We start from the raw sequence: 25168 nt of genomic DNA, 5'->3' as shown, positions 1-25168 counted from the left end.
GCCACGTCCGCGGACGCACAGGACGGGATTCGGGATCCTCCCGGCCGGCCGGGGCCGCTGCCTTGGCGTCCGGAGGTCGATCCCGCTCACGTGCGTGGCTCCTGCACGTCCTGGAAGAAGCGCTGCGGCCCCGCCTGGCTGGCCTGTTCCAGCGACGCGGGGACCCTGGAGCTTCTCAGCTCACAACGTGGCCTGCGTCCACAGAGCCACGTCCTCCCCGTGGAAACAGCGGCCCAGACAGAGGTGAGTGCGGGAGACGCGCAGAGGCAGGTGGGCCAGGCGGTGGACGCGGCTGCCACCCGGGTGGCATAATTCTGACGCATGTGGGAGCTCGTGCTGGTGCGCAGGAAGGGGCCAAGTGCGGAAATCGGTGTTGGCTGTTCCGGGAGGCACAGGATGGCTGAGAAGGTGGTTCCGAAGGTTGCGACTGCAAAAAAGGTGGGGTGCTGGGAGGCTGGAGGCCTCCTGGGGTCTGTCTGTTCCTTCCAAGCAGGGTTGAAGCAGGAGACAGATACCCGAAACTGTGCAGCAGATTGCAATATTGTTAAGACATATCCTTTTGCAAGCACTGATGCTGGGGCACAGGAATCATGCCTAGGTTTTACTGTATTAAATTGTGCTGTTTCATGGGATAGAATATAATCCAAGGGTTAAGGAAACCCATATAATACGTGTATGCATGACTCAGCACTATACTCAGAATGAGATTTCCTCTTAGAGCACATCATGAGCCGCATCACATCTTAATGAGTATTCCTTGGTGAACACTGTTTCTTCGTGTTACCTTGTGAGCCTATTAACAGCTCACAGCTCAGTTTAATCAGTTTTTCTGTTCAAGGTAGGTATCCTGGTGGTAATGTAGGCAGTACACTCTAATTTCACGCCTGATCTTGCAGTTACCCCAACACCCTCTAATACTCAAGAAATGTATGTTTTCCCCCTTAACCACCCTCCTAGTCAAAAAATAAATACTAATCATGATAGGTAGGAAATGGATGTGACAGTGCCTTTCCTCAGGTCAACTCTCCTGGAATCAAGGAGGTATTCTCCTTATATTTATAAGCCAGGCAAATCATACATCTTTTGTACAAATAGATGTGTATGGGTCTGAATTCCTTGGCTGGTTGTATAACCAATCACTGTTTGTTGGTAAAGAAAAAGGTTAGTTTAAATCATGTGACCCAAGAGCTCTGACATCACTCGGGCAGGAAGACTTCTTAAGTATTTGTTCTAATGTCCAGATCTGGAAATTATTTCCATTTCTAGCACCTATTCTCTGTTCTTAGTGCATTCTGGCTCTGAAGCATTTGATTGTAATGCTTTCATGCTGTCGTTCATTGTGTCAGCAATCATGTTTTGACTGCCCTGTGGTAGATGCTGTAGGAAAAATAATGTTTAAAATATTAAGGGTACAACAAATTTATATGAGGTTGTGAGGATTTTCCTGTATTTATTAGAAGAAAAAAAGTCATTTAAACTGTATGCTGTCTGTTTTGGTCATTTGAAACCAATACATTATCCCTTAATATGTGAAACTTAAAAATAAACTAGCCAGTTAACCAGCAAAAGGAGTTTATTTGGGGAATAGAAGAATTGCAATTCCTGACATGCAAACCACAGCAACCATAGGCAAGTCCAGAGAACTAAGGAGAGGAGTGGCCTTTTGTAGGGGAAAGAAGGGTGTTGGCAAGGGATGCTGGGAACTGAAGTCTTTTGGAAGAAAACAAGAGTTTGGGGTTGTGACAACTTCTCATTGGCTGAGTTGCTGCAGTTGTCGTTGGCTGGATTGTTCCTGGGCAAGGAGAAAACTTGCTACCCCCTGCGGGTAGTAAAGTAAACCTCTTCCTACTGGGACATTTGAGCTGTGCTTCTTGGTGGGCTCTGCAAACAAGGGCAAGTGGTAGAGTGTGACAGCTCCCCCTTCAGGGTTTCCTGACTACACTTGAAATCAGGTTTCCTTTAAGGATTTTCACAAGTAAAACCAAATGTTAACTCTTAAATTATTTCTCTACTTTTATTCTTTTTTATTGTATAGTATTTTATTGTTTTAAAAAAATTGATTTTCATAAAATATGTTTTCACACTAGAGATTCCCACAGTGGGAAGAATAATGCTTTATTACTTACAGTGTTATATTTGTGGACAGAGATTTTAGGACAGGTAAAATAAATACATAAGGATACATTTAGGATAAGTACAATAAATATATTAGGAGGATTAAGTCCCCAGTAGAATCTGTAATTTTTTTGAGACATCTCTAAGGGGGCCTCTTCCCTACATGGGATTTCTCTACACTTCAGAAGCTCTTCAGGCTCTTCTTCCCAGGAGTTAGAAATGAGTAATGTGTGGGCCCCCGGGTGGCTCAGTCAGTTAAGCATCTGACTTTAGCTCAGGTAATGATCTCACAGTTCATGAGTTTGAGTACCATATTGGGTGAACATGACCCCCACCTCAGGTGAGTCCCCTTTCTCTCCCTGTCTCTCCCTCCCACTCTCTCTCTCTTTGCCTTTCCTCACTTGTACCCTCTGCCTCTGAAAAATAAAAAAAGAAAGAAATTAGTAATGTGAAATAACAGTATGTCCTATTTTTTAATTTTTATTTAAAAAAAATTTTTTAGGTTTCTTTATTTTTGAGAAACAGAGACAGAGCTCAAGCAAGGAGAGGGAAGGTCAGAGAGAGGGAGACACAGAATCTGAAGCAGGCTCTAGGCTCTGAGCTGTTATCACAGAACCCAGGAATTCTGGGCTGGAACCCAGGAATTGTGAGAAAGTGACCTGAGCCTAAGTCAGATGCTTAACTGACTGAGCCACCCAGGTGCCCCAGTATATCCTGATTTTTTTAAAGTTTCCATAGAACGTGTAACCATCAGTTACTGGTATTGAATGAACAGAGAGGCAAGTTTTCAAAAATTGAACACTGACTAATTTTGGGGAAGTCTTTACTTAAGAAGTAACAGTCTTTGGGGTGCCTGGGTGGCTCAGTTGGTAAACATCTGACTCTTGATTTTGGTTCAGGTCATAATCTCACAGTTTGTGAGATCAAGCCCTGTGTTGGGCTCTGCAATGACAGCATGGAGCCTGCTTAGGATTGTCTCTCTCCTCCCTGTCCCTCCCAACCCCTCAAAATAAATTAAAAAAACATTTAAAGAAAGTAACAATCTTTCCCTTTCTCCATCATTCCCAGGACAAATACAGAAGTTTGATCAGGTATTGATAGAACAAAGCGGAATTCCCTTTAGGATAAACTAAAAGGGAAAAGCTCATATATAATGCTTAGTTATACAATGAGTCTTGTGAGAAGCTGGGAGACAACCCCATAAACTCACCAGAATAAGGAACTCAGTCTCCAGATTTCTTGGATACAATTCCTCTCAAACTTTTTCCTCAAAGACTAAATTCTAAAAATAACCAGGTGTTGAGAAGAGATTTGTCTCACTAGTGGGCTTAACTGTTATTCCTCCTTATTGTGAGTTAAATGGCTTAACAGAGCAGAGGAAAAGAGGTGTACAGTCCATTCTCAAGGTATTAGGTCAAAGAGGTCAGAGCTTCCACATCATGGCAACAGATTTGCAGATGCCCATAGGATAAAAGCTGAAATAACAAAGCCCAGCAAAGGTTAAAGCCAAGAATGCCAAAATACCTGCCTTGGCACCCTTCTGCCAAGCATCCCCTCGAACATAGTAACCACTTGTCCAAGGCCCTAGTGACTATGAAAAGTGAGGGCTGCAGCCAGGGAGTAGTCCGTCACAGAACCATGGTCCAAATCAGCAGCTGGAACTAAGCCCAGGAGCAAAACACTGCCAACCCTCTCACCAGTCAAGCTGAGAGATGAAGCATAGGAACCACAATGGTGGTTGGGTGACAGGTGAATGTGCTGTGTTTTCCACCATCCTGAGGCAGGTCGGACCTGGAGAAATGCTAACACGTGAGCACGAGCACGTCTGACCACTGGCATCTGTAGAAACAGAGCTCTGCCTCTTTGGGCACTACACAAGACAGCCTCCGGAGACTCGTCCCTCTCTCTACTGAAGCTACTTTTATTCTTCCTTGCTAAATTACAGAGTCCCCAGAGTCACAGTCTCAGAACTTAAAAAAAAAAATCAAAAACAGAACTCTAGACATGAACAAACTTGAATTCAAATTGAAATGATAATCCAGAGTGTTGACATTGGACCTCTTAAAGATCCTGAAGATGAAAGCCAGGGTCTTTTTGTAGCTGGTACAGGGTCAGAGTATGAGGAAATCTGGACTAGTTCTTATAAAGTGGTAACCTCACTGGTTCAGGAGAAGAAAAAACCAATTTACGTATTTGACAAAGTTGCCCCATTCTCAAAAGCGTTAGCATTGCTGAGTATTTCTTTCTCAAAATGATACTTCTTGCTAATTTGACCATATTTCCTCATCAGTAGATCTATTCAGGAAAAGAGAGCCAACTTCCGTGACTCTGTAGGAAGTGTGAAGATGATGGGGGGTGGGGGGGGGGGGACACTGAAACTAATGCTTTCACCAGTCCCAGCCCCTGCCATTCTCAGCCCAACCCAGGGGCCAAGATGAGAGTTTCTCAGGGTGGAGGGACAGGAGGATCAGAGGTACTTAATGCAGCAAAAAGTAGAGAGGTGTTTCTGGTATTCCTGAGGCACAGCTCTTTTAATGGATTATCTATTACCTTCTCTCTCTTCACACAAACCTTTTCAACACAGCTGCACACAAGAAGCAAAACAAACCGATTTCCCTGATTCCATTTTTCTTAACCTCTTAGCCCATCTGTGGGTATGCTTATGAACTCTGGAAGAGTGAGAAGGAGGGGAAGAGGCCTGCAGGATCTGTCAACTTTCAAAGCAGTCCCCTGATGATAGAGAATTGGCTTTGAGTAGCATAGACCTAAATATGTGCACGTGCAGACATTAAAGCATAAAGTTAAAAATCATCTGTCTCTTCTGTGTTTTCAATGTAATTCTGGTTCTTACGAGAAAAGAAGCTTAGAACAAAATGTCAGGAAGCTTCTATGTGTGTTTTATCTTCAACATTTGAAAGGTATCTGTGCAAACCATTTTAAAATAAGGCTTAGCTTAACAGGACATAATGCTTTGCTCTGACTTTTTTAATTACCTTAAAATTTCACTGTCAAGAACATAGGGTAATTGCCTTTCACTTAAACTGAATCTGGAAAGGGTGTCTTATTAACAGTTTTAAAAAAAAAAATTTAATGTTTATTTATTTTTGAGAGAGAGAGAGAGAGAGAGAGAGAGAGAGAGAGAGAGAGAGAGAGAATGAATCTGAAGCAGGCTCCAAGCTATCAGCACAGAACCCCACTGCGGGGCTAAAACTCATGAACAGTAAGATCAGACCTGAGCCGAAGTCAGACGCTTAATGGACTGAGCCACCCAGGCGCTCCATCTTATTAACAGTTTCTAAGAGAAAATAATGTGATGAAGAATGGCCACTTAGATCCTAAGACCAACATTTTTATGAAATGTGCTAGCCCTTCTAACACTGTAAATATATTTTTTGATTCTAAGAAGAATACTTCTTCATAATGACTTTAATCTTATAATTAAAAATTCCTTAAAAAGTTGTGGTAGAGAATATCAGAAGAAACTAAGTAGTTTTTAATAAATATTACCTTGTTTTCATGTACCACTTTCTGCTGTTAACTCTCCCTTCTCCAGTTGAAGATTATTTTAGCAAAAAAGTTGTGAATACCCATTATGTACATTGTTCCAGGGTGAGGAAGCTACAGTTGGAATAAAACAAAACGCCTCCTTTTGTAAAGCTCATTGTCGATGAGGATGCCAACCAAAATTCTCCAGGTTGGGTTACATGGGTAAAGCAGTGACATAGATGGGTTCTATTTTCTGACTTTGTTCCATCAGTATCCAAGAAACTCCATAAAATCTGATTGCCAATTACTGGTATTGCTGCTGCTAATAGCTCTGTTTCTCCTGGGTTTTATTTCCTGTGAGAATTGATAAAATATACAGGGAGAAAAGTAGAAAACCAGAAGGGAGCACTCCACTTAATTTAGAAACAATCTTTAAATGGGCAATAAAGAGAAGGTTTCATTAAGAGGAAGTTTTCAGGAGGTATTCGATGGTGGGGAAGGAACTGGAGGCCACAGGACAGAGCATAAGCAAAGGAGACTTTTACAGCCAGAGGGTGCGTGATGGAGGAAATAAAAATCCGGAACGGAAACAGCCATCCAAAGCTGCAGCAAAGAAGAAAGCTGGAAAGAAAAGGAGAAGCAGGTGGAGGTCATTGAAGGACCTCAAACATTAGAAAATAACATTTTTAGTTGAAGCCATAAATAAGAGAAAGGAGAAACAATAGCCTCTAATGTTCTTTTGTCAGACCTGATGAGGTGCTTTCCATTCAAAAATAGCTATTATTCCTCAGTTGTTTACTAAGAGCAGCCATTGTTCTAAATTTAGAACTCTGAAGAGTCCTCTTGTGTAACCTCACAACAGTCCTGGGAGGTAAGTACCATCACTGTGCCTTACAGCTCCATGTGGCAGGGCCAGGCTCCCTGCCTAGCCATTTGGGGCATAGTCCCTGCACACATTGATCCCCCACAGAGATATCAGGCTGCTGCTGAGACCACTGATGGCCACCAACACCATCATGTCCTTTTTTCCTGGGCACATGTCAAAACTACATTTCCCAGGCTCTTGCAGCAGGTGAGGCATGGGCTGATTCTGAATGTGAGTGGCTGTGATGTGTCTGACCTCCCTAAGAGGTCTAGAGCCATTCATGCTCTCTCTCTTCCTTCACCACGAATAAGATGCAGAGGCCCCAGTGGAGAACTCTGAGGTCCTAGAAGATGGCGGGACCACTCCCTGGAGGTTCACATGGTAGGCTCATGAGTGGTACAAGAACTCAGAAGGAATGAGATTAATGGACTGTGATCATTGCCTACTCTTCTGTTTTCCTGCCTGAAGATCTTTGAAACTTCCTTCTACCTTTGCCTCTGCCATCGGGATAGGGGGAAAGCTCAGGGGCGCAGAACCAAGGTTTTTTGGAAAGACTGACATCTTGTAAGCCTATATGCATAAATCTCTGGACAGGTAGGACTGAAAGGTTCTCTGAAGGTGAATAGAAATGATTTCATCTAAAACAAGGGCAAATTTGGACTCTGTTTTTGGACTTGGAGGCTTGGCTCTTAGTCAAGTATTGCAGTTATTTAGGTTGACAGATCCCCCATCTATTAAAAAAAAAAAAAGGCAAGCTTCCTGCAGAAGCAATGAACCAACTGGTATTCAGAGTGCCTTTCTGACATCACAGGTTACTTGGCTCTGTTTTAAAAGTCGAGTGCATATCTGTTAGAGAAAAGTGTGGTTTATTTCAATATCTTCTATGAGCAGCTGTCAATATTGCAAAATCATAGAACTTTGGGACTGAAAGAGCTTTTAAAGAAACTGAATTTTACTCATTTGTGAAATGAGCATGTTGGACTAGAACATCTTTAAGTATCCTTCCAACTGTAAAAGTCCATGATTCTGTATACATGTTATATGTGTATGTACATACCCATATACACAAAAAAGAAGTCAGGACGCCTGGGTGGCTCAGTTGGTTGAGCGTCTGACTTTGGCTCAGGTCATGATCTCACCGTTCATGAGTTCAGACCCCACATGGGGTTCTGTGCTGACAGCTTGGAGCCTGGAGCCTGCTTTGGATTATGTTTCCCTCTCTCTCTGCACCTCCCTGCTCACGCTCTCTCTCTCTTGAAAATAAATAAACTTAAAAAAATTTTTTAAAAATTAAAAAAAAGAAGCCATAGAATTTTTTTAGCAAACATTCCAAAATGTATATGTGACTCATTTCTTTTCAGAAGTCAGTCTCAATAAACTGTGCACATGAAAGCAGTTTTAGTGTTGCCCACCACTCCATAGTAAGCAGAGACCATTTTTCCAGGTCCTAGATAAAATCTCAGGCAGGTCCCATAGAACCTGGGGCCTTTTCAGGCCCAAGAACAGTCTTTCATTTTAAAAGTGCAGAACAGTTTAACATCTCAACTCCAATCTAATTCTCCTCTAAACTTGTAGCTTACATCGGCTTCAGGCTTGGAGCCTGCCATGATGTGTTGTTAGCTTCCTCTTTCCTTCTTTATCTACCTCTTCTCCAATTTCCTGGCACATGTGTTAGACCCCTCAGGGCCACCCTGTGGAGAGAGGGGATGAGGGAGCAAAGATGCATCCTCAAGGCTGTGCTCTGGCCTCTGCCCCCCTCCTCCCTCCCTGGGGTGCTAGCTGTGACATAGCTGCCTCTCTCCAGTGGGACTGCTTCTAGCTTATCTAACTTGGTCTCTCTTGGTGAGAACAGCTCTCCTCTGGCCAGCAGCTTATGTCTTCCTACCAGCCCCCTGATACTAACTGCCCACCTTTCTTTTGGGGTCCCCTCTCTAGGAAGTTCTCTTGGGCAAGATCCATTTGTCTTAGTCTATTCAGACTGAGAAAGTGTAAGAAATAGAAGCCACCCAGTCTATGATACTTGGTATAGCAGCCCAAGTGGACTAAGGCAGCACCTTTCCTGCCCAGTCACAAAATGGCAATGAAAATGCTACAATTTCTTCTCTGTGAAGATGAAATGGAATAATTTAATCCAGGAATGTCTGGCTCTTCCTGTTAGGTCTTTGCAAACTGATAACAAATGTGGGCAAAGTCTCTGGAGATGGCAATGGCAAATGTCAGATACATAAGTTGCAATATTATTTATAGCCTCTGCCAGATATGCTCAAAATGTCAGACATATAAATATTTGTTTGCTCTAGGAAATCATCAAAAATTCCACTAACTCAGAAATAGTGACTTCGTTGTGCCCTATAGTGACCTCCTTTTCCTCATATTAGCAATTAATTTCTAATATTAGCCATTAATATCAACATATATTAACAATTTCATTTCTATAAGCAAACCAAAAGATGGCTTTAGTTTGTCAATTATTTAATTATGGGAATTAATTAGAGATGATAAACATGTGGTCCAGTTCAACAAGTTGGAAAACAATCCCTGAACAAGTAAGTATGTTTTTAAGTGGTGATGATTTGACCTTAAACATTTTTAGGCTTCTAATGAATGGTTAGATGCATATGGTCAAAATATATCATGGATAACTAAGAAATCTACCCCCTGAAGTCAGTGTTGCTTAAGGCCAATGATTAGTTCTTTGGGCTTTTATACAGCAGCCCCTACAAGAATGATCTCAGTTTTAATCACCACTGAAATAAAAGAAAAATGAAAGTGACTTTATTTAAATACCGTTTCAATGGAATAAATAAGGAAGTGGTCTGGCTTTTTTCCCCTGCTCTTGGAAAATAGCATGACACACAGTGAGCACTCAATGAATATTATTCTTGATGACGAAAGGAATGTGAGGACAATAATGTTAGTGTGCTCAGAACAGGCCATGTCACAGAACCACTCTTGCCCACAAGCATTGGTTAGAATTACTGTCATTTATTTAACAAGTATTTATGCCAGCACTGTGTAGGACACTGGAAATGGTGTAGTTGACCAGAGATGGTCTTGCCCTCAAGGTGCTTATAACTACCAGGGAAACAGGCAAGGAGAAGGCACTGACTATAGTGTATTAAGACTTTTGAGGGAGGTATTCTATTGGCTCTAGAGGCACCTAAAAATCAGAAAAGGCTTTAATGCAGGATTCATATCTCTAACCTGGGATCTAATTATGAGCTAGAGTTGGCCAGGAACAGGAGAAGGAAAGAGAGTTCATGGAACTGCACAGACAGGACACTGCAATAGTTTAGTATGATGGGGTCGTAGTAAGGATGATCAGAGACAAGAGAAGCAAGCAGGGAACTCAAGATCAAAGTCCTTGAAGGCCATGTGGAAAAATTTGGACCTTGTCTTAAGGGCAGTGAGACACAAGCAAAGGAGTGTTAAGTGGGGAAAAGTAGTTGTTTGCTCTGATGTGAATGCTTAGAAAGAGCACTGGCTGCAATGAGAAGAATGCAAAGAAAGGGACAAAGATGGAGGCAGGGAGTAGTTAGGAAACTGTTGGATTAACCAGGTGAGAGGTAAAATAACTTGAACTAAATGTCGGGACAATGGAAATAGAGAGAAAGAAATCGATTTGAAATAAAAGTAATAAGTAGAAGTAAAAGTTATAGGCCTTACTGACTGGATGTGGGGAATGTGGCAGAGAGGGGCTGGGGATGCCATCAGGGTTCTGACTAGGGCAACTACAGGGATGGCAATGCCATTCATTGAGAAAGAAAATACAGTAGGAGAGTGGGCTTGGGATGGAGATGTGATCTTGATTTAGGATGTCCCCATTCTAGCCTGGGTGGCTCAGTTGGTTAAGCACCTGACTTCCATTCAGGTCATGATCTCACAGTTTGTGAGTTTGAGCCCCACATTGGGCTCTGTGCTGACAGCTTAGAGCCTGGAGCCTGCTTCAGATGCTGTTTCTCTCTCTCTCTCTCTCTCTCTCTCTCTCTCTCTGCCCCTCCCCCACTCACATTCTGTCTCTCTCAAAAATAAATATTTAAAAAAATTTTAGGATGTCCCCATTCTAAAATGCTGGTGGATGTCCATGTGGAAATGACAAGTATACTGTTGAGTTTTCTATGGATTCTGCAGTGAACAAATAAACCAAAATGGAACCCACAAAAGATTATCAGACATTGTGGTGAAAAAGATAGATATCATTAAAGCCCAAGGAAGTCATTTTCATGAGCACAGGGGTTACCAAGTATGAGATGCTGCTTAGAGCTTAAATCAAGTAATGCCGGAAAAGCCACCTTAAATTTCAGCAACAAGATCATTTGTGATCTTGACAGAAGCAGTGTTAGGGGAATATTGGGAGAAAAGTCAAATTTTAGGAGAATTTCAGAGTGGATGGTGGTAGGGAAGTGGTGATGGAGAGTGTAAATACCTATTTCAATATGCTTGACTGAAGCCAAAGGAACCAGATAAGGATGTGAGCAGATGGTCTAAAATTAGGTTTCATTATTATTCCAATAATAGGAAGCTCACAGATCAGGAGACCCCTGCCACTGAAAACATAATTTATTACAATTCAGTAGAAGAGGGGTACACCAGGCCACACAGGGCCAAATGGGGGAAGTACCAGGGTCAGTCAGGAAACAGAGGGAGATGGGGAGAAACATGGGCAGAAGGCTTTATTTTGGTTTTTATAGGAAGGCAAGGCAGCGTGAACAGGTTTAGGACCGGCTAGCAGGAATAACCAGTAGGCTCTGGAAGCAGTGGGCCTGTCTCTAGCTGTCTGCTACCCAGCCCTGTGGTAGTTAGAGTAGGAGGATAGTGGGCCAAGTGTAACAGCCCTGTGAGAACCACAGAAAAGAGGTGGTTAGGGTACAGATTCCGAATTTATTAGTTTGCATGGGACAGATTCACTGCCAGGTGAGTTGTTTTATGTTTCTAGGAATTAGCTAACCTGGAGAGAGGCAACAGGAAGGAGAAGGAATGTAGAATGGAGCTAAGTCTATCAGACTGCAAGGGAAAGCCTTAGAATTGACTGTGGCAGTGAGCAATTTCTTCAACTATGGTGGAGGGAGCAGAAGAAAGGTATGTGGCAAGAATTTGAGAGAGTTTCTCACCACTGGCTTTTATTTTCTCTTAAAAAGTAGAAGAAAAATTCCCCAACAGAAGACTGACTAAAAATATAGATAGATAGATAGATAGATAGATAGATAGATAGATAGATAGATGCCAACTTTATGGTCACAAATTTTCTCTGAATGTGGTTTCACTTATAAATAGAAAACATGACAAAACAAACCTTGTCATTCAGTCATTCTCTTTCTTTCCTTTAAAAAGTAGGTCTTGGAGCGCCCGGATGGCTCAGTTGGTTAAGCATCTGATTTCAGTACAGGTCATGATGTCATGGCTCATGAATTCGAGCCCCGCTTCTGGTGCACACAAGCCCTGCACCGGGTGAGCTTGAGCCCCACTTGGAGTGAATCCCACTTCTCTCTCTCTCGCTCGCTCTCTCTCTCTCTCTCTCTCCCTCCCCCTCTTTGTTTCTCTGCCCCTTGTGAGATTCTTGTATTCTCTCTCCCTCTCTCTCTGCCCCTTGCTCATTTGTGCCCTCTCTCTCAGAACTGAATCGAATCAAATCGAATAGAACGTAGGTCTTACTCTCAGGCACTAAATGTAGGGTCAGGGCAGACCTCAGCCAAGTTCACTGAGCATTGTGGGGACCATCACAGCTATCAACAAATCCTGGGCACCCCCTTGGATCATCAGTGTGATTGCTGTGTACTTAGGGAGCCTCCAATCACTGGAACGTTGGAGAAGGGCAGAGAAGGGAGGGTTTTGTGAAGCCCAAGAGGATCTGGTGGCCCAAGGAAAGGATTACTGAAGAAGTGGGGCTGACCTCAGAAAAGCAGAGGGCAAGGAAATGGAAAATTGAGTAGAGGTAGAAGTCCGGAAGGGGCACGTGCAGTCCACTCGTAGACTACCACAGTCAAACAGTGTACTGTATCCAGACTTGAAGATGCACACTTGTCTTTTCTTTCTCCCTCCTCTCTCAGGTTGATGTTAGTTTCGTGATTCTTAAGACCATTTTCTGTATTCACTGGCTTCAGTAAGGCACCAATCTACTTTACAGCCCAAGCGATGGTTTCCTGTTTCTTAGTTGCTTTCATGACATGTTCTCAGAAAGCCAAAACTGCCTCAGAACCAGTGTGGCTTTGCACAGGAAGGGGACTGTCCACCCCACATAGCGGACACCAAAAGGCTGCAAGTACCCCTCTATTCACAGGTGACATAGACCCATCCCAGAATGTACATCAGGAGGGCCCTTGCTTAAAAGCAGTTCTCAAGGTTCTGCCTTTCCTTGCCGTTCTGAGCAATCTGCTTTCCAAATCAACCACATAATAAAGTGGTGGCCAAGTTATGTGCCAAAATGGCCAGGATTCTCACTGGATCCTGAGGAGGAAACAGAGAAGCTTTTCCTACTCCTGTGCTCTTCCCCTACTCTAGGGATCAGACTTTTCCATACCACAAGGAGGTACACCAGCACCAGCCCTCTCCCAGAATGCACGTGCATACACACACGTGAGCATGCATACTCTCCCTAAACTATTTTAAAAAAGAGAGGCTAATGCCTGTCTTAGTAAAACCTCTGGATAAAAAGATTTCATAAACTTCCACAGTGACCATTTCAAAGCCAAATAACGTTCTGGTTTTGTCAGCCACTGAAGTGAAAGTAGAGAAAGAGAGTGGAAGTGGGTGGGAACCGGGGGCAGGAGAGATGCAAAGAGGAGAGCCCCAAGGACAAAAGGGAAAACAGGAAACAATTATTTAGAGGAAGAAACAAAAAATAAAAAACATTTAACTGACCCCTAATTTAAGAATTTTGTATGAAAGTATTAAGTCCTCTCTTTTCTCCCCTTTATTACCTATCAGACATTTTACCATGTTTGGGAAGAATGAAATGGGACCAGCTGCAGCACTAGAAATGTAGGTATTGGACTTTTCCTTGTTTAAAACACACACACACACACACACACACACACACACACACACACACACACACGGAAATCCATTATACCAAAGTCAACATTCATATCGGAATGGAGGAAACTATCCCTCAGGATTTCTAGCTCACACCCCTTGCTTTCATCACTACACCTCCAGTTCTCTCTTTGCCTAAAGAGGGGTTGACCCTTTTAGGAATCCTCTCTGTGCCTGGAATTTTCATGTTCTCTGACTGCCCTTGGCCCAGGGCCTCTGATTTAAACACACAGCTGTTTCACAATGTGCCACCAACTCCATTCTCTCCCTGCCCCAAGCTGCCCACCTCTTCCCCTCCCTCTGAAATGAGAAGTAGCTCCCACTCTTCCTCACTGATTGGCTGGAGTGTCTCAGCCAAGACAATTCCCTATAGACATTATGGCAGAGACTGTGGCCAAAATCCCTCCTATTTCTCAGTTGAATCAATGGAAATGACTTCTTTCTTTTCTTCTACTTTGTTTGTTTGCTGGCAGGAGCAGCCAGGGTAAACGATTTACTGCCTGGAGACAGACTCTCTGTCTGGGGCAAGAGGGTTGGGGGCTGGTGCTGCTGGACCTTCCATCACTTGGAACACAGGTTGTTTTTCTGGGATAAATCTGACAGGCTGTTGAGTTCATGGAAGTTAGGAGAGTGTTTTAATTGCATTAAAAACGGTGGCTTCTGGTTGCTTACTACCCATAATGAAGATCAGAACCCCAACATTCATATTGGACTAGAGGAAACTATACCTCAGGATTTCTAGCTCACACCCCCTGCTTTCATCACTATGTTTCCTCAGTATGTTTTATGGGCTCTGGGCTTCATGTGGCTGTGCTGGCAGCTATAGGGGGAACCATGCAGGTTCCCTGCTTTACTGGAAGATTCACAGCACCCAGTGGCATGCCCACATGGAGGCCAGAGTGCCAGGAGAGCAGTGGAAGGCAATATCACCACACCATTCAATTGCCCTTTTCCTCTTTCATTTTTTCTAGTGCACATAAATTTGATTTTTCAGAAGTTAAATATGCTGATGACATAATTCCAGACAGAAGTTTAAAGAGTTCGATTTTCATTAGTCCAGTTTCTTGTTCCACTTTGTAAAGTCTCACTAGGATTTCTGCAAATGCTCACATGGAGCTAAAATTTTTTTTTTACAGTAAGCCAATTGTTTATTGCACACTTCATGTTTGCCAAGCAGTTACGAAGCATTAGGACCAAGCATTAAAAATAGAGTCTTTGCTTTCTGAGAGTGACAGCAAAGTTGGAAGAATCTAGAATGCTGAATTGCCAGGATGAATTGCAAGCAGATAGATGCCACCTTGGTTGGTGAGGAGAAGTGTGAAGGCTGTCCCCAGAGGAGTGAAATCCCTGCAAGCTGGGGGGTCTGGGAGGGCTTTGCAGAGTGGGTGTGTCCCAGCTGGGAGGCAGGGGCCTCAGATGAGACTGTCCTGGCTGAGTGTTGCCTCTGTTGTGTGACTTTTGAAGTCTCGGTTTCACTTCTGTTAATGAGGATAATAATAGCAACATACCTTGTAGAACTTCTGTCAGGATTAAGTAAGACCACGTGTGCAAGTGCCTGGCACACAGCAAGCACTCAATGAATGCTAATAGTAGTATCCTGAGCAAGGCCCTGGAGAATGGGTAGGGTTTAGACAAACAAATGGGGGAGAGAATAGAGTCCAGGCATGGAGGCCATCTGGAGTGAGGATAATGGGAAGGAAGTACAGCAGTGATAAAACGGATGTGAGTTCTGATCCCGGTTCTCCTATTATCTTGTGATTTGGGGCAAGGACACTCTGTGCTGCAGTTTCCTCAGCTGTTAACAAAAATAATAATAGTAGTCACCATGTAGGGTTGTAGTGAGGAGTAAATGAGGTGATGTGTGTGTTTTTTAAAAATTTTCTTAATGTTTATTTTTGAGAGAGAGCGGGGGAGGGACAGCTAGAGAGGTAGACACAGAATCTGAAAGAGAGGGGGAGGGGAGGGGCAGCTAGAGAGGGAGACACAGAATCTGAATGAAGCAGGCTCTAGGTTCTGAGCTGTCAGCACAGAGCCCGATGCGGGGCTCGAACTCATGAACTGCTAGATCATAACCTGAGCTGAAGTCAGACGCTTGACTGACTGAGCCACCCAGCCATCCCGTGAGGTGAGCATTTTTTAATGCTCAGCACACTGTCTTGGAAGGCAAGCATATGAAACTAGTGAACTGTGGTGACTCTGGCCTGAATGTTTAGGGAACCAGAATTGAAGACTTAACCTTATGTACATCTCACTCTGTGCCCTTAAATTTCTTTAAAAATTTTTAGTGGGTGGAGGTTATCAATTTAAAAAATTCTCAGGGACACCTGGGTGGCTCAGTGGGTTAAGTGTCTGTCTTTGACTCAAGTCATAATCTTGTGGTTCTTGAGTTTGAGGCCCACATCAGGCTCCCCACTCAGAGCTTGCTTGGGATTCTCTCTTCCTTTCTCTCTGCCCCTCCCCTGCTCATGCACACACTCTCTCTCTCTCTCAGTCTCTCACTCTTTCACTCTCTTGCTCTCAAAACAAATAAAGAAATTTAAAAGAATTTTAAAATAAAATTTCAAAAAGCACATGCATGCAGAAAGAGATCTGTAGAGAGCGTGGTATATAGTATATACAAAATAAATTGTTATATTATTATTGCTGCAATACACTAATGTATTCCACCCAGGATAAGACCACATTCTTTCTCACCTGCTGAAGAGTATAGAATAAGTTCAAGAGATAGACTCCATCAAAGCAATATTTTGAAAAACAGGATTTGTGAAACACTGAAATCATGTTTAGCCTTCTGAAGGAAACAAACCGTGTTCAAGTACTTTAAGTAATCTTAGCAACATCTGTTTAATAACAATTAATTGGCCCAGTTACTCTTTTCCCCCCCTTTAAGCATGTAAACACTCCCAGGAGGATTTCTGCCTGCCTCCTCAGCTATTTAACTATGAAACAATATGCCTTAAAATCATAAATTTCTGTTTCCTTTAGAAATTAATTTATAGTTTCTTTTCATCCACATCAGACCCCTTTGACACTATTCTTGTCACTGAGAGTTCGTTGTAGTCATATGCCTCAGAACAGTCTGTCAGTGTTTGTTCTCCATACAGGAGGCTTGAACTTATATTTGCTTTCTTTTCTTGCCTTTGTTTCTTCTTATGCATCATTTCCCATTCCTTTCCTGTGCACAGGGATCCTGTGGGTCAACTTGATAGGTTCTCACTGGCTCTACAGCCTCCTACGCAAAGACATCAATTCTAAAAGGCTTCCCTAATTTCTCCAGAGCCCCCTGGGCCAGGAGGTTGAATAATTGCTCTGAGAACCCCAGGCTTTGCTTTCCAGGCCTGGCTCAGAGCCTGGCCTCCCCCTGGGCACTCCCACTCACCCAGTTTCCCATCACACACCACCTTCCAGGGACCTGGAGGAAATCACTGCCATTAAGCAGCTGCCTGGAGCTCAGTCAAAAGCACCTTAGCATGCATGTAAGGGAATCTTGCTGTGTTAAACCATTTGTTGACTTTTTAAAAATTTGACCGCTTTACATCTTGTGTTAATCATCAAAGGCCCGCGCCTTCCTTCAGTTAAACTCAACCTATGACTCTTTCCTCTCACTACAGGAAATCCATTGTGTACCAAAAATGCTAACACTGCTCAAATTCCAGAGTAAAATTACAAGAAGCAAAGAGGAAACACTCTCAGCAAAACCTGTGTCCTTGAGGTTTCATTTTTAAATAATACTAATTTTTCTGAGTCACATGCAATATTTTTCTAGAAGTGAATTTTTCTTTTTAGATTGGAGATGGTTTTTCCATCTGGCTTTTCTACTTTCAAATTCATTAGTTATAAAGCTGAAGTCAAAATTGTCCCAGATCTTCATCCAAGCAAGCAAAGTAAAATTAATTTGAGTAAAGGACAAGATGTACAGAAAATACATTCAGCAATATCAGACTTTCCCAACTTCCTGCTGTTTGCCTCTCAGAGAACAGATCGCACATTCCTTCTCTTTGGCCCCAAACACTTCTCTGGAAATTCTCTTGTATGACGGCCAAGGATACCCCTTATTTAGAGCCTGACATATGAGTGAGGGCAAACGATCATTTTAAAAAGAACAAGACTAGAAGCTATTATTTCTTCCAGATGGGTAGGGAGTCATTTTCAAAGAAATAAAGACATTGATTTCTTTGGGGTCTTGTCAATAACAGTTCAAATTTTGCATTATCAAAGGAAGAGAGAAGCTTCCTCTTCTAGGAAAAGCTGGTAGACTTAGTGACGGGAACTCAGATGATTTTCTATAAAGCCATGAATTAATGAAGGTTAAGCTGCAGGGCCCCTCACTTGCCCAGGCCCCTGTGAGAGCTGGGAGTTCATTGCTGGTGGGAAGGAGAGGGCAGGTTGCAATCAGGAAGCTTTTCTTTGTAAGCATTTCTGGTAAATTGCCTAATCTCAGAAGAAAAGGACTCAAATCTCCATGGCGCCAGTAATTTGTTGTGATTTACTTTGTCTTTATGTTCATACAATTTTTATATTCATAATTTTCTATTATTGTCCTTAAAGAGAGGGCCTCAAATTGTATAAGCTTCAGGGCCCACAAAATCTGGTTCTACTACTATTATATAAGAATCAGTCATTTTTCACTATAATTTATTGCCTGGTTTCTTAAATTGGTGGCTTCCTAATTTTAAAAACAGTTATTATAGTATAATCTTTCCTTTATTCAACGAAGCCATGGAATAAGAATTAAGAGAAGTGTGTGTGTGTGTGTGTGTGTGTGTGTGTGTGTGTGTGTGTGTGTGTGTCTGTCTGTCTGTCGGTGGAGAAAGGGAACAGTGATAGGAGGGCTTCCAAAGATAGGACTTTGTTTTTCTTGAAGATGAACTCTTATTAGTGTTTTTTCTCACTGAAACATTGAAATGTCCTAAACTGGCAATACGTTTCTGACTTTCCAATGTTAAGAACACATGTTATTTCAAAGTAACTGCCACCACCACCCACCCTTCCCCTCAGTAGAATTTGCTGTAATGAAGGATGCTATTAGAAAGAGTTTATCATTGGATCTCCTATAGAACCACATTGTTCAGCATTTCATCTTGTCCTATTCCAAGGGACTCTCCAAAGCATTTGTCTGGTCTTAGTACTGTTACGGAATCAGGCTGGTCTTAGTACTGTTACAGAATCAGGCTGGAACACTGGCAGAAAAACCAAGCAGCACTCGGAGACCTTGGTGAATTGGAGATTTATTTAACACCAGCAGGCTCAGAGGAGACCGTTTCTCCAAAGATGTGAGCCCCGAATGTGAGCGGGAAGGGTAATTTATAGTTATCAGCCTCCAAATTTGTGGGAGGGAAGGTGGTTTTCTGGCGTGCAGCAAACAAAGGAAGAAGAACCTGGAGGAGGGGTTCTCTAAGCTAGAGACCAGAGTTTGTTTTAGTCCAATCAGCCATCTTTGGTGTACTTTATCCACTTCTCCAACAGTACCAAGAATGATTGACTTATTTTTGGCCGCTGGCCTTTTTATCTTAACAGCTATGTGAACACCTGTGAGTGGTACTCTCCACTTTGAGCTGGCTGCTGGTAAGCCTGGGGTTCAGCGTGCAGCTGAGTCATGCCTAGTGCTCAGGGCGTGCTCTTATAGTTACGTTCCTGGCTCCATTTTAGACTGTCTTTTTTCCCCTTTATTTCTAATAATTATTCATGCTATACTATTGGATTTTATGTCTCCTTTCTTGAGAGAATAGGGATATGAATTCATAAAACATTCTTTCCAGAGCATTCTGGTTATAGTTTTATCTTAGGTATATGAATTAGAAGCAAAAATTCTCTACTTACCACACCAAACAAAAGATTTTGAAGGGAAAGTAATTGAGTTACGAAGCATCCTTCTTGTTTGTTCCCACTTTCCTGTCTTCGCGCTCATACTTGTGCTTTCTCACCAAGAGTGTTAGGTGTGCCTTTTGCATCATCCCAGTGTTTTGTTCCTTAATGTCAAGGGGCACTAATGGTGGCCTTTCCTTCTGACTCTTCATAGCCACACTCCAAATTTGTCCTTCCCCCATCTCTCTGCACCCCCATTCCTGAAAAGTCCCTGATGCTCTGAGAGTAGTTACCAAGATTGAAATTGTACTCAGGATTTCAATCAAATGCACTCAGGACAGATGGATACAAAAGAAGTTTCAGGGAAGGTTCTCAGAAGTCTGAAAAAGAGAATGAGGGCGTTCTGGCCCTATGAATGCCATCACAAATAATTTTAGACAGAAAAGAAATCTGTGGGAGCAGTAGGCCCAACCTCCCAGAACCCTTGGCAAGACTTGAGCTATCATCTCAGCGACACTGGGCCTCCTAGAAGAAGCAGGCAAGGGCTGATAGGCCCACATGGCCTGAAGATGGGGACAACCTTATCCTGCTTACCAGGAACAAGGGTCAACTTGGCTAGGATGGACACTAGCCGGGAAAGTCTTCCTCTGGACTTGTCTGAATTTAATAACCCCCATTTTAAGTTTCTAATCACTCAGGATTTCAGATTCAGGTCAGAATGACAACTGATTCTAAAGGAGAAGCACTTACCATTACTCCAAATTTCTAGTTCTAAATGTCCTTTTTCCCCCCAGTGTCCCTACCATTAGGTGTGTGGCTCCCAGATTGCCCTCCTGTAGCATCCCCCACCCTTCATACTTCCCTTTCCTAGAAGCCCTCTCATTGATACTGCTGACCTCTGTACTCAATTTTAATCAGAGATACATTTCTCATACTTTTCCTCCTATTTGTAAAAAGAGGGGGTGGGTTGACTGTGGGTAAATTTGAAATCCTACATGAATCAGGATGATGTGAGTGTTTTATTTCCACCCACAAATTGAGAGGACTACTATTGAGTTTTGTCACCTAAGAAAGGAAAGTCAGCATTCAGAAATACTCTAAGACTCAGATGAAGAGCAACAGTGAATGGTGTCTTAGTCAGTTTGGGCTACTATAACAAAGTTTCATAGACATAGTGGCTTATAAACAATGGAAATTCATTTCTCACAGTTCTGAAGGCTGGGAAGTCCAAGATCAAGGTGTTGGCAGATTTGATGTCTGGTGAAAGCCCACTTTCTGGTTCATCCACTCCACAATTAAGGTTGCAGCCATCCAAACTGTGTCTATGACACACTTATTTTTTACCTTCCAGTATTCATTCCCCCACATTTTTCTTTGCTAACAAAGTCCCACTTTTGTTCACATTAGATGACCATGTGTTTCAGAACATAGCGCTCTTCCCTATTCCAGGGACAGATCCTGATTAGATTAGTCTGGTCATGGTATTCTTTTCCTCTTATCAAGGCTAGTATAGGATTTGGAAGCAATTCAGGAAGAGAGTCTTTCAGGGGGCTTCTGGAAGAGTTTTGATCATCTTCACCATGACATATGAGGAAGGGACATGCCTCTTTCCCCCTTCCAACCTTAGGACACAGTGAGCTATGGAAGCCATTTGAGAACATGAGGGGGTGTGCCTGAGAATAAATTGAGGATGGCCCAGCAGAAAAGTGGAAAGAACCTGGGTCCTTGATTACATCTTTGAGCGACTGAACTACTCAACTCTGGAGTACCCTTGCTTCTCAAATTTTAATGAAAGGTAATACAATTTTCCTATTATTTAGATGACATTCAGTTCTATTTTCTGTTTCTTAAATCAAAAGCATATTCATTGGTATAATGACCAAAAATATAAGAACCAAAAAATCAATACTCACCCTGGTGAGAAGAGGTAAGAGTATGCTTGTTGGGAACAATTAAGATTCCCAGCAAAGCCAAATAGTACCTATTTATTTATTATAAATACCACCCTTGACAGTCTACCATTTTCATTATGCTTAATTTGTGTAAGTGATACATATTTCTCAGTAGTTTTCCCCAAGTTATTTTATGATCACTGCTTTTTGCCGGGGGTGGGGGGTGCGGGGAGGAAGGGTTAAGGGGCATCTAATTATACTGTAGAACAGAGGTCAGTAAACTTTTTCTGTGAAGGGCCAGATAGTAAACATTTTATGCTTTTTAGCCATATGTCTCTGTCACAACTTCTTAACTGCCACTAGAGCTACAAAAGTAGACATTATACAAATTAAGGAGTGTGACTATATTCCAATCAAACTTTATGAATGCTGAAATTTGAATTTCATATAATTTTCACTTGTCACACAATATTATTCTTTTGATTGTTTTCGAACATTAAAAAATATAAAAAACACACAAATGAGTGCATGTAAAACTGGGGAAATCTGAACACAATCAGTGGATTATATCAATGTCAACTTCCTGGTTATATAATGTAGAGTTTTGTAAGATGTTACCACTGGGGGAAACTGGAGTATACATGGGATCTCTTTGAATTCCTTTTTTTTATCTTGATAAAATACACATAATATAAAATGTATCATTTTCACCATTTTTAGGTTTATAATTGAATGACATTTAGTATATCACAATGTTGTACAATTATCACCACTATCCATCTCCAAAACTTCATTGTTCCAAAATGAAACTATATCCACTTAAAAAAATTCCTCATTCCTCCCTTCCTGCAGCTCCTTTTTAGACCTTATCAATTTCACTATTCTAAATATCCTAGAATAAGTGGAGTCATGTAATTTGTGTCCTTTTGTGTCTGATTTATTTAAATGAAATGTTTTTTTAGGTTTATCCATGTTCTAACATATATCAGAATTTCACTCCTTTTTAAAGCTGAATAATGTTCCTTTATATGTATATACCACATTTTATCTTTTCATCCACTGATGGACTTTTGAGTTGTCTTGGCTATTGTGAATAAAACTGCTATGATACTAAGTGTGCTAATATATGTTCAAGTCCTTCCTTGTTTCCCATTCTTTTGGATATCAAAGTGCAATTGTTGGATCATGTGGTAACTATATTTTTAATTTTTAGAAGAACCACCATGGGGTGCCTGGGTGGCTCAGTCGGTTAAGCATCTGACTCTTGATTTATGCTCAGGTTATGATCTCACAGTTCGTGACTTAGAGCCTTGAGTCGGGCCCTGTGCTGCAGCACAGAATCTGCTTCTGATTCTCTCTCTCTCTGTCTCTCTCTCTCTCTCTCTCTCTCTCTCTCTCTCTCTCTCTCTTTCTCTCTCTCTCTCAAGCCCTCCTCAGCTCTCTTCTATTTGTCTCAAATAAATAAACATTAAAAAAAAAAACCACCATAAGGTTTTCCATAGCAGCTACACTATTCGACATTCCCACCAGTAGTGCACAAGAGTTTAAATTTCTTCATATCCTTGGAAACACTTGTTATATTCTGATTTTTTTCCTCAGTAGCCATCGAAATGAGTGTAAGAGGGTCTCTTGCTGTGGATTAGATTTGTATTTCCCTAATTATTATGGATGTTGGGCATCTTTTCAAGTACTTATTGGCCACTTTTATATCTTCTCTGGAGAAATGTCCATTCAAATCCTTTGCCCATTTTTTAATAGGATTGTTTGGGGAGTTTTGTTGTTGGTTAAAAATATATTTTTTGGATGTTAATAACTTATCAAGTATATGATTTGCAAATATTTTCTCCATTTCTGTGAGTTGCCTTTTCACTCTCTTTATAGTCCTTTGATGCACAAAAGTTTTTAATTTTAATAAAACCAGTTTATTAACTTTTTTTCTGTATTCTTCTAACTGCATGTGACTCTACAGTTAACTCAGATTTAAAAGTTGAGTCATTTGGGGGTCCCTGGGTGGCTCTCTCTGGCTTGGTTGGTTGAATATCAAACTGTTGATTTTGGCTCCATACATGATCCATTGCTCAGAGTCGAGCCCAAGGTCATAGGATTGAGTCCCAGAACATCAGATCAAGCCCCATGTCCGGCTCCATGCTGAGTGCAGAGCCTGCTTAAGATTCTCTCTCTTTCCCTCTGCCCTTTTTCATCTCTCTCTGTCTAAAATAAGAAATTAAAAATTAAAAAAAAATTTACAAAATTAAAAAATAATAAAAATAAATAAAAGTTGAGTCAGTCAGACAAAATGGGTCAATTAGACCCATTTTAGCTCATGGGTCATAGAAAAACAAGCAGTATTTGGCTCAAAAGCAGTTGCCTGCCAGTCTGTGCTACAGAATAGAAATTGGAGTTATTCCAACTGTTTCTTTAAATTCAAAAAGACCATGTAACTCCTCATCTTGCTCCTAATCCACTGCTTTGAGAGCTCAGGAACTCAAAATACATCAGCCATATATATTGCTATGTATATGAATGTATGTATGCACACAGTTCCATCTTATTCCAAATATCAAAGGATTACCAAAAAAGTAGCTGCAGTTCCACATTTAACTTTAAGAAGCCAACACCCCAGGGTTTTAAATGCCCCTGGAAAGCTTTGCTCTTAATGTATTTATTCTATTTGTTGCATTGTGGCAGAAAATTTTGGGATGGGCATCTTTGCCAAGTCACTACCAATTTTCCTCCCCTTCTGGGATTTCTTCCTCCACACCCTTAAACAGACAGCATTTTGGCCTCCCGTGGCCTCCAGAGGCAGCCTCTCCTATTGTGTAAAAGCTCTGATTGCTAGAAAGTCCTGATATCACTGCATTCCAAGGAGAGTTCTCAGTTGCTTTTTAAAATTGAGCAGAGTCTTGTGTAAAGGTTTTCAAAATGATAACATTGTAGTCTTGAAATAAGGAGATGACTGAATACTTTTTCTTATGTCATCTACCTTAATGTTAACATGAATTCTTTTTAATGAGCATTTTTATAAGAAATTTTAAGAGGAACAATTCATCATTTTTGTTTCTGTTAGAAATATTATGTTATAAAAGGCATAAGTGCAAACTATCTCAAGGGTGTTTGGGGATAAATGAGAACATCACCAAGGCCACAAGCCAGCCCATGGCCCATCGAGAATCCTCTCTGGCAATACATCAGCCTCCCCACAGTCATACATGCCTGCCTCCAGTCTCTTCTCCACACTGCAGCCAGACTCATCTTTTTGAAAGTCCTATCTGATTATGTCTCCCTCCTGCACAAAACGTTTTAATAGTCTTCATCAATCTCAGAATAAAGACCAAACTGCCTACCACAGCCCACAAAGCCCCATACTGACTAGGTCTCTGGCTTCACTACTGTCACCTGCCCTAGCCCTCCATCCGGCACGTCCTTAGTTCCTCCAACTTGTCATGTTCTCAAAGGTGCCATTTCCTCTGTCGGAAAGCTCTGTTTCCACCACATACACCACTCCCTGCCAGGGTTATATGTTATCATTTCTCTTGGGTAAATACGTAGGAGTGAGATTGTTACTTTATATGTTAAGTGTATGTTTAACTTTATAAGAAACTGCCCAGTTGTTTTCCAAAGTAGCTGTACCAATACTATACGGCAGTGTATGAAAGTCCCAGTTTCTTCAAGTCCTTGCTAGCACTTGGCATTGGTAGTCTTCATTATGTGCTGTAGTTTTAACAAAGCATAGAGTGATATCTAATTATAAGGTTATGCTAAAATGCATAGAAGAACAAAACATAAGAGACTCTTAGAGACAAACTGAGGGTTCCTGGAGGGAGGGAGGTGGGAGATGAGCTAAATAAGTGATGGGCGTTAAGAAGGACACTTGTTGTGATGAGCCCTGGGTGTTTTATGTAGGTGATAAATCACTCACTTCTACACCTGAAATCAGTTTTACCATATATGTTAAGTAGAATTTAAATAATTA

At 41.7% G+C, this 25168-nt stretch overlaps 1 protein-coding gene across 1 annotated transcript in view; it reads right to left on the bottom strand.

Annotated features, from left to right (window-relative positions):
* Nucleotides 1-3538: 3538 nt before the first annotated feature.
* The window catches only part of LOC102972067 (succinate dehydrogenase [ubiquinone] cytochrome b small subunit, mitochondrial-like), a 63088-nt gene continuing 41458 nt past the window's right edge, over nt 3539-25168 (bottom strand). Inside the window, 2 exon segments of the mRNA XM_042956488.1 lie at nt 3539-3681; nt 3684-4049. Of these exon segments, the coding sequence (XP_042812422.1) occupies nt 3539-3681; nt 3684-4049 (509 nt within the window).

Source organism: Panthera tigris, chromosome A1 (genome assembly GCF_018350195.1).
Source record: "Panthera tigris isolate Pti1 chromosome A1, P.tigris_Pti1_mat1.1, whole genome shotgun sequence".
Classification (NCBI taxonomy): Eukaryota; Metazoa; Chordata; class Mammalia; order Carnivora; family Felidae; genus Panthera; species Panthera tigris.
Note: the sequence above shows the minus strand (reverse complement) of the source record. Positions and strands in the feature narration are given on the sequence as shown.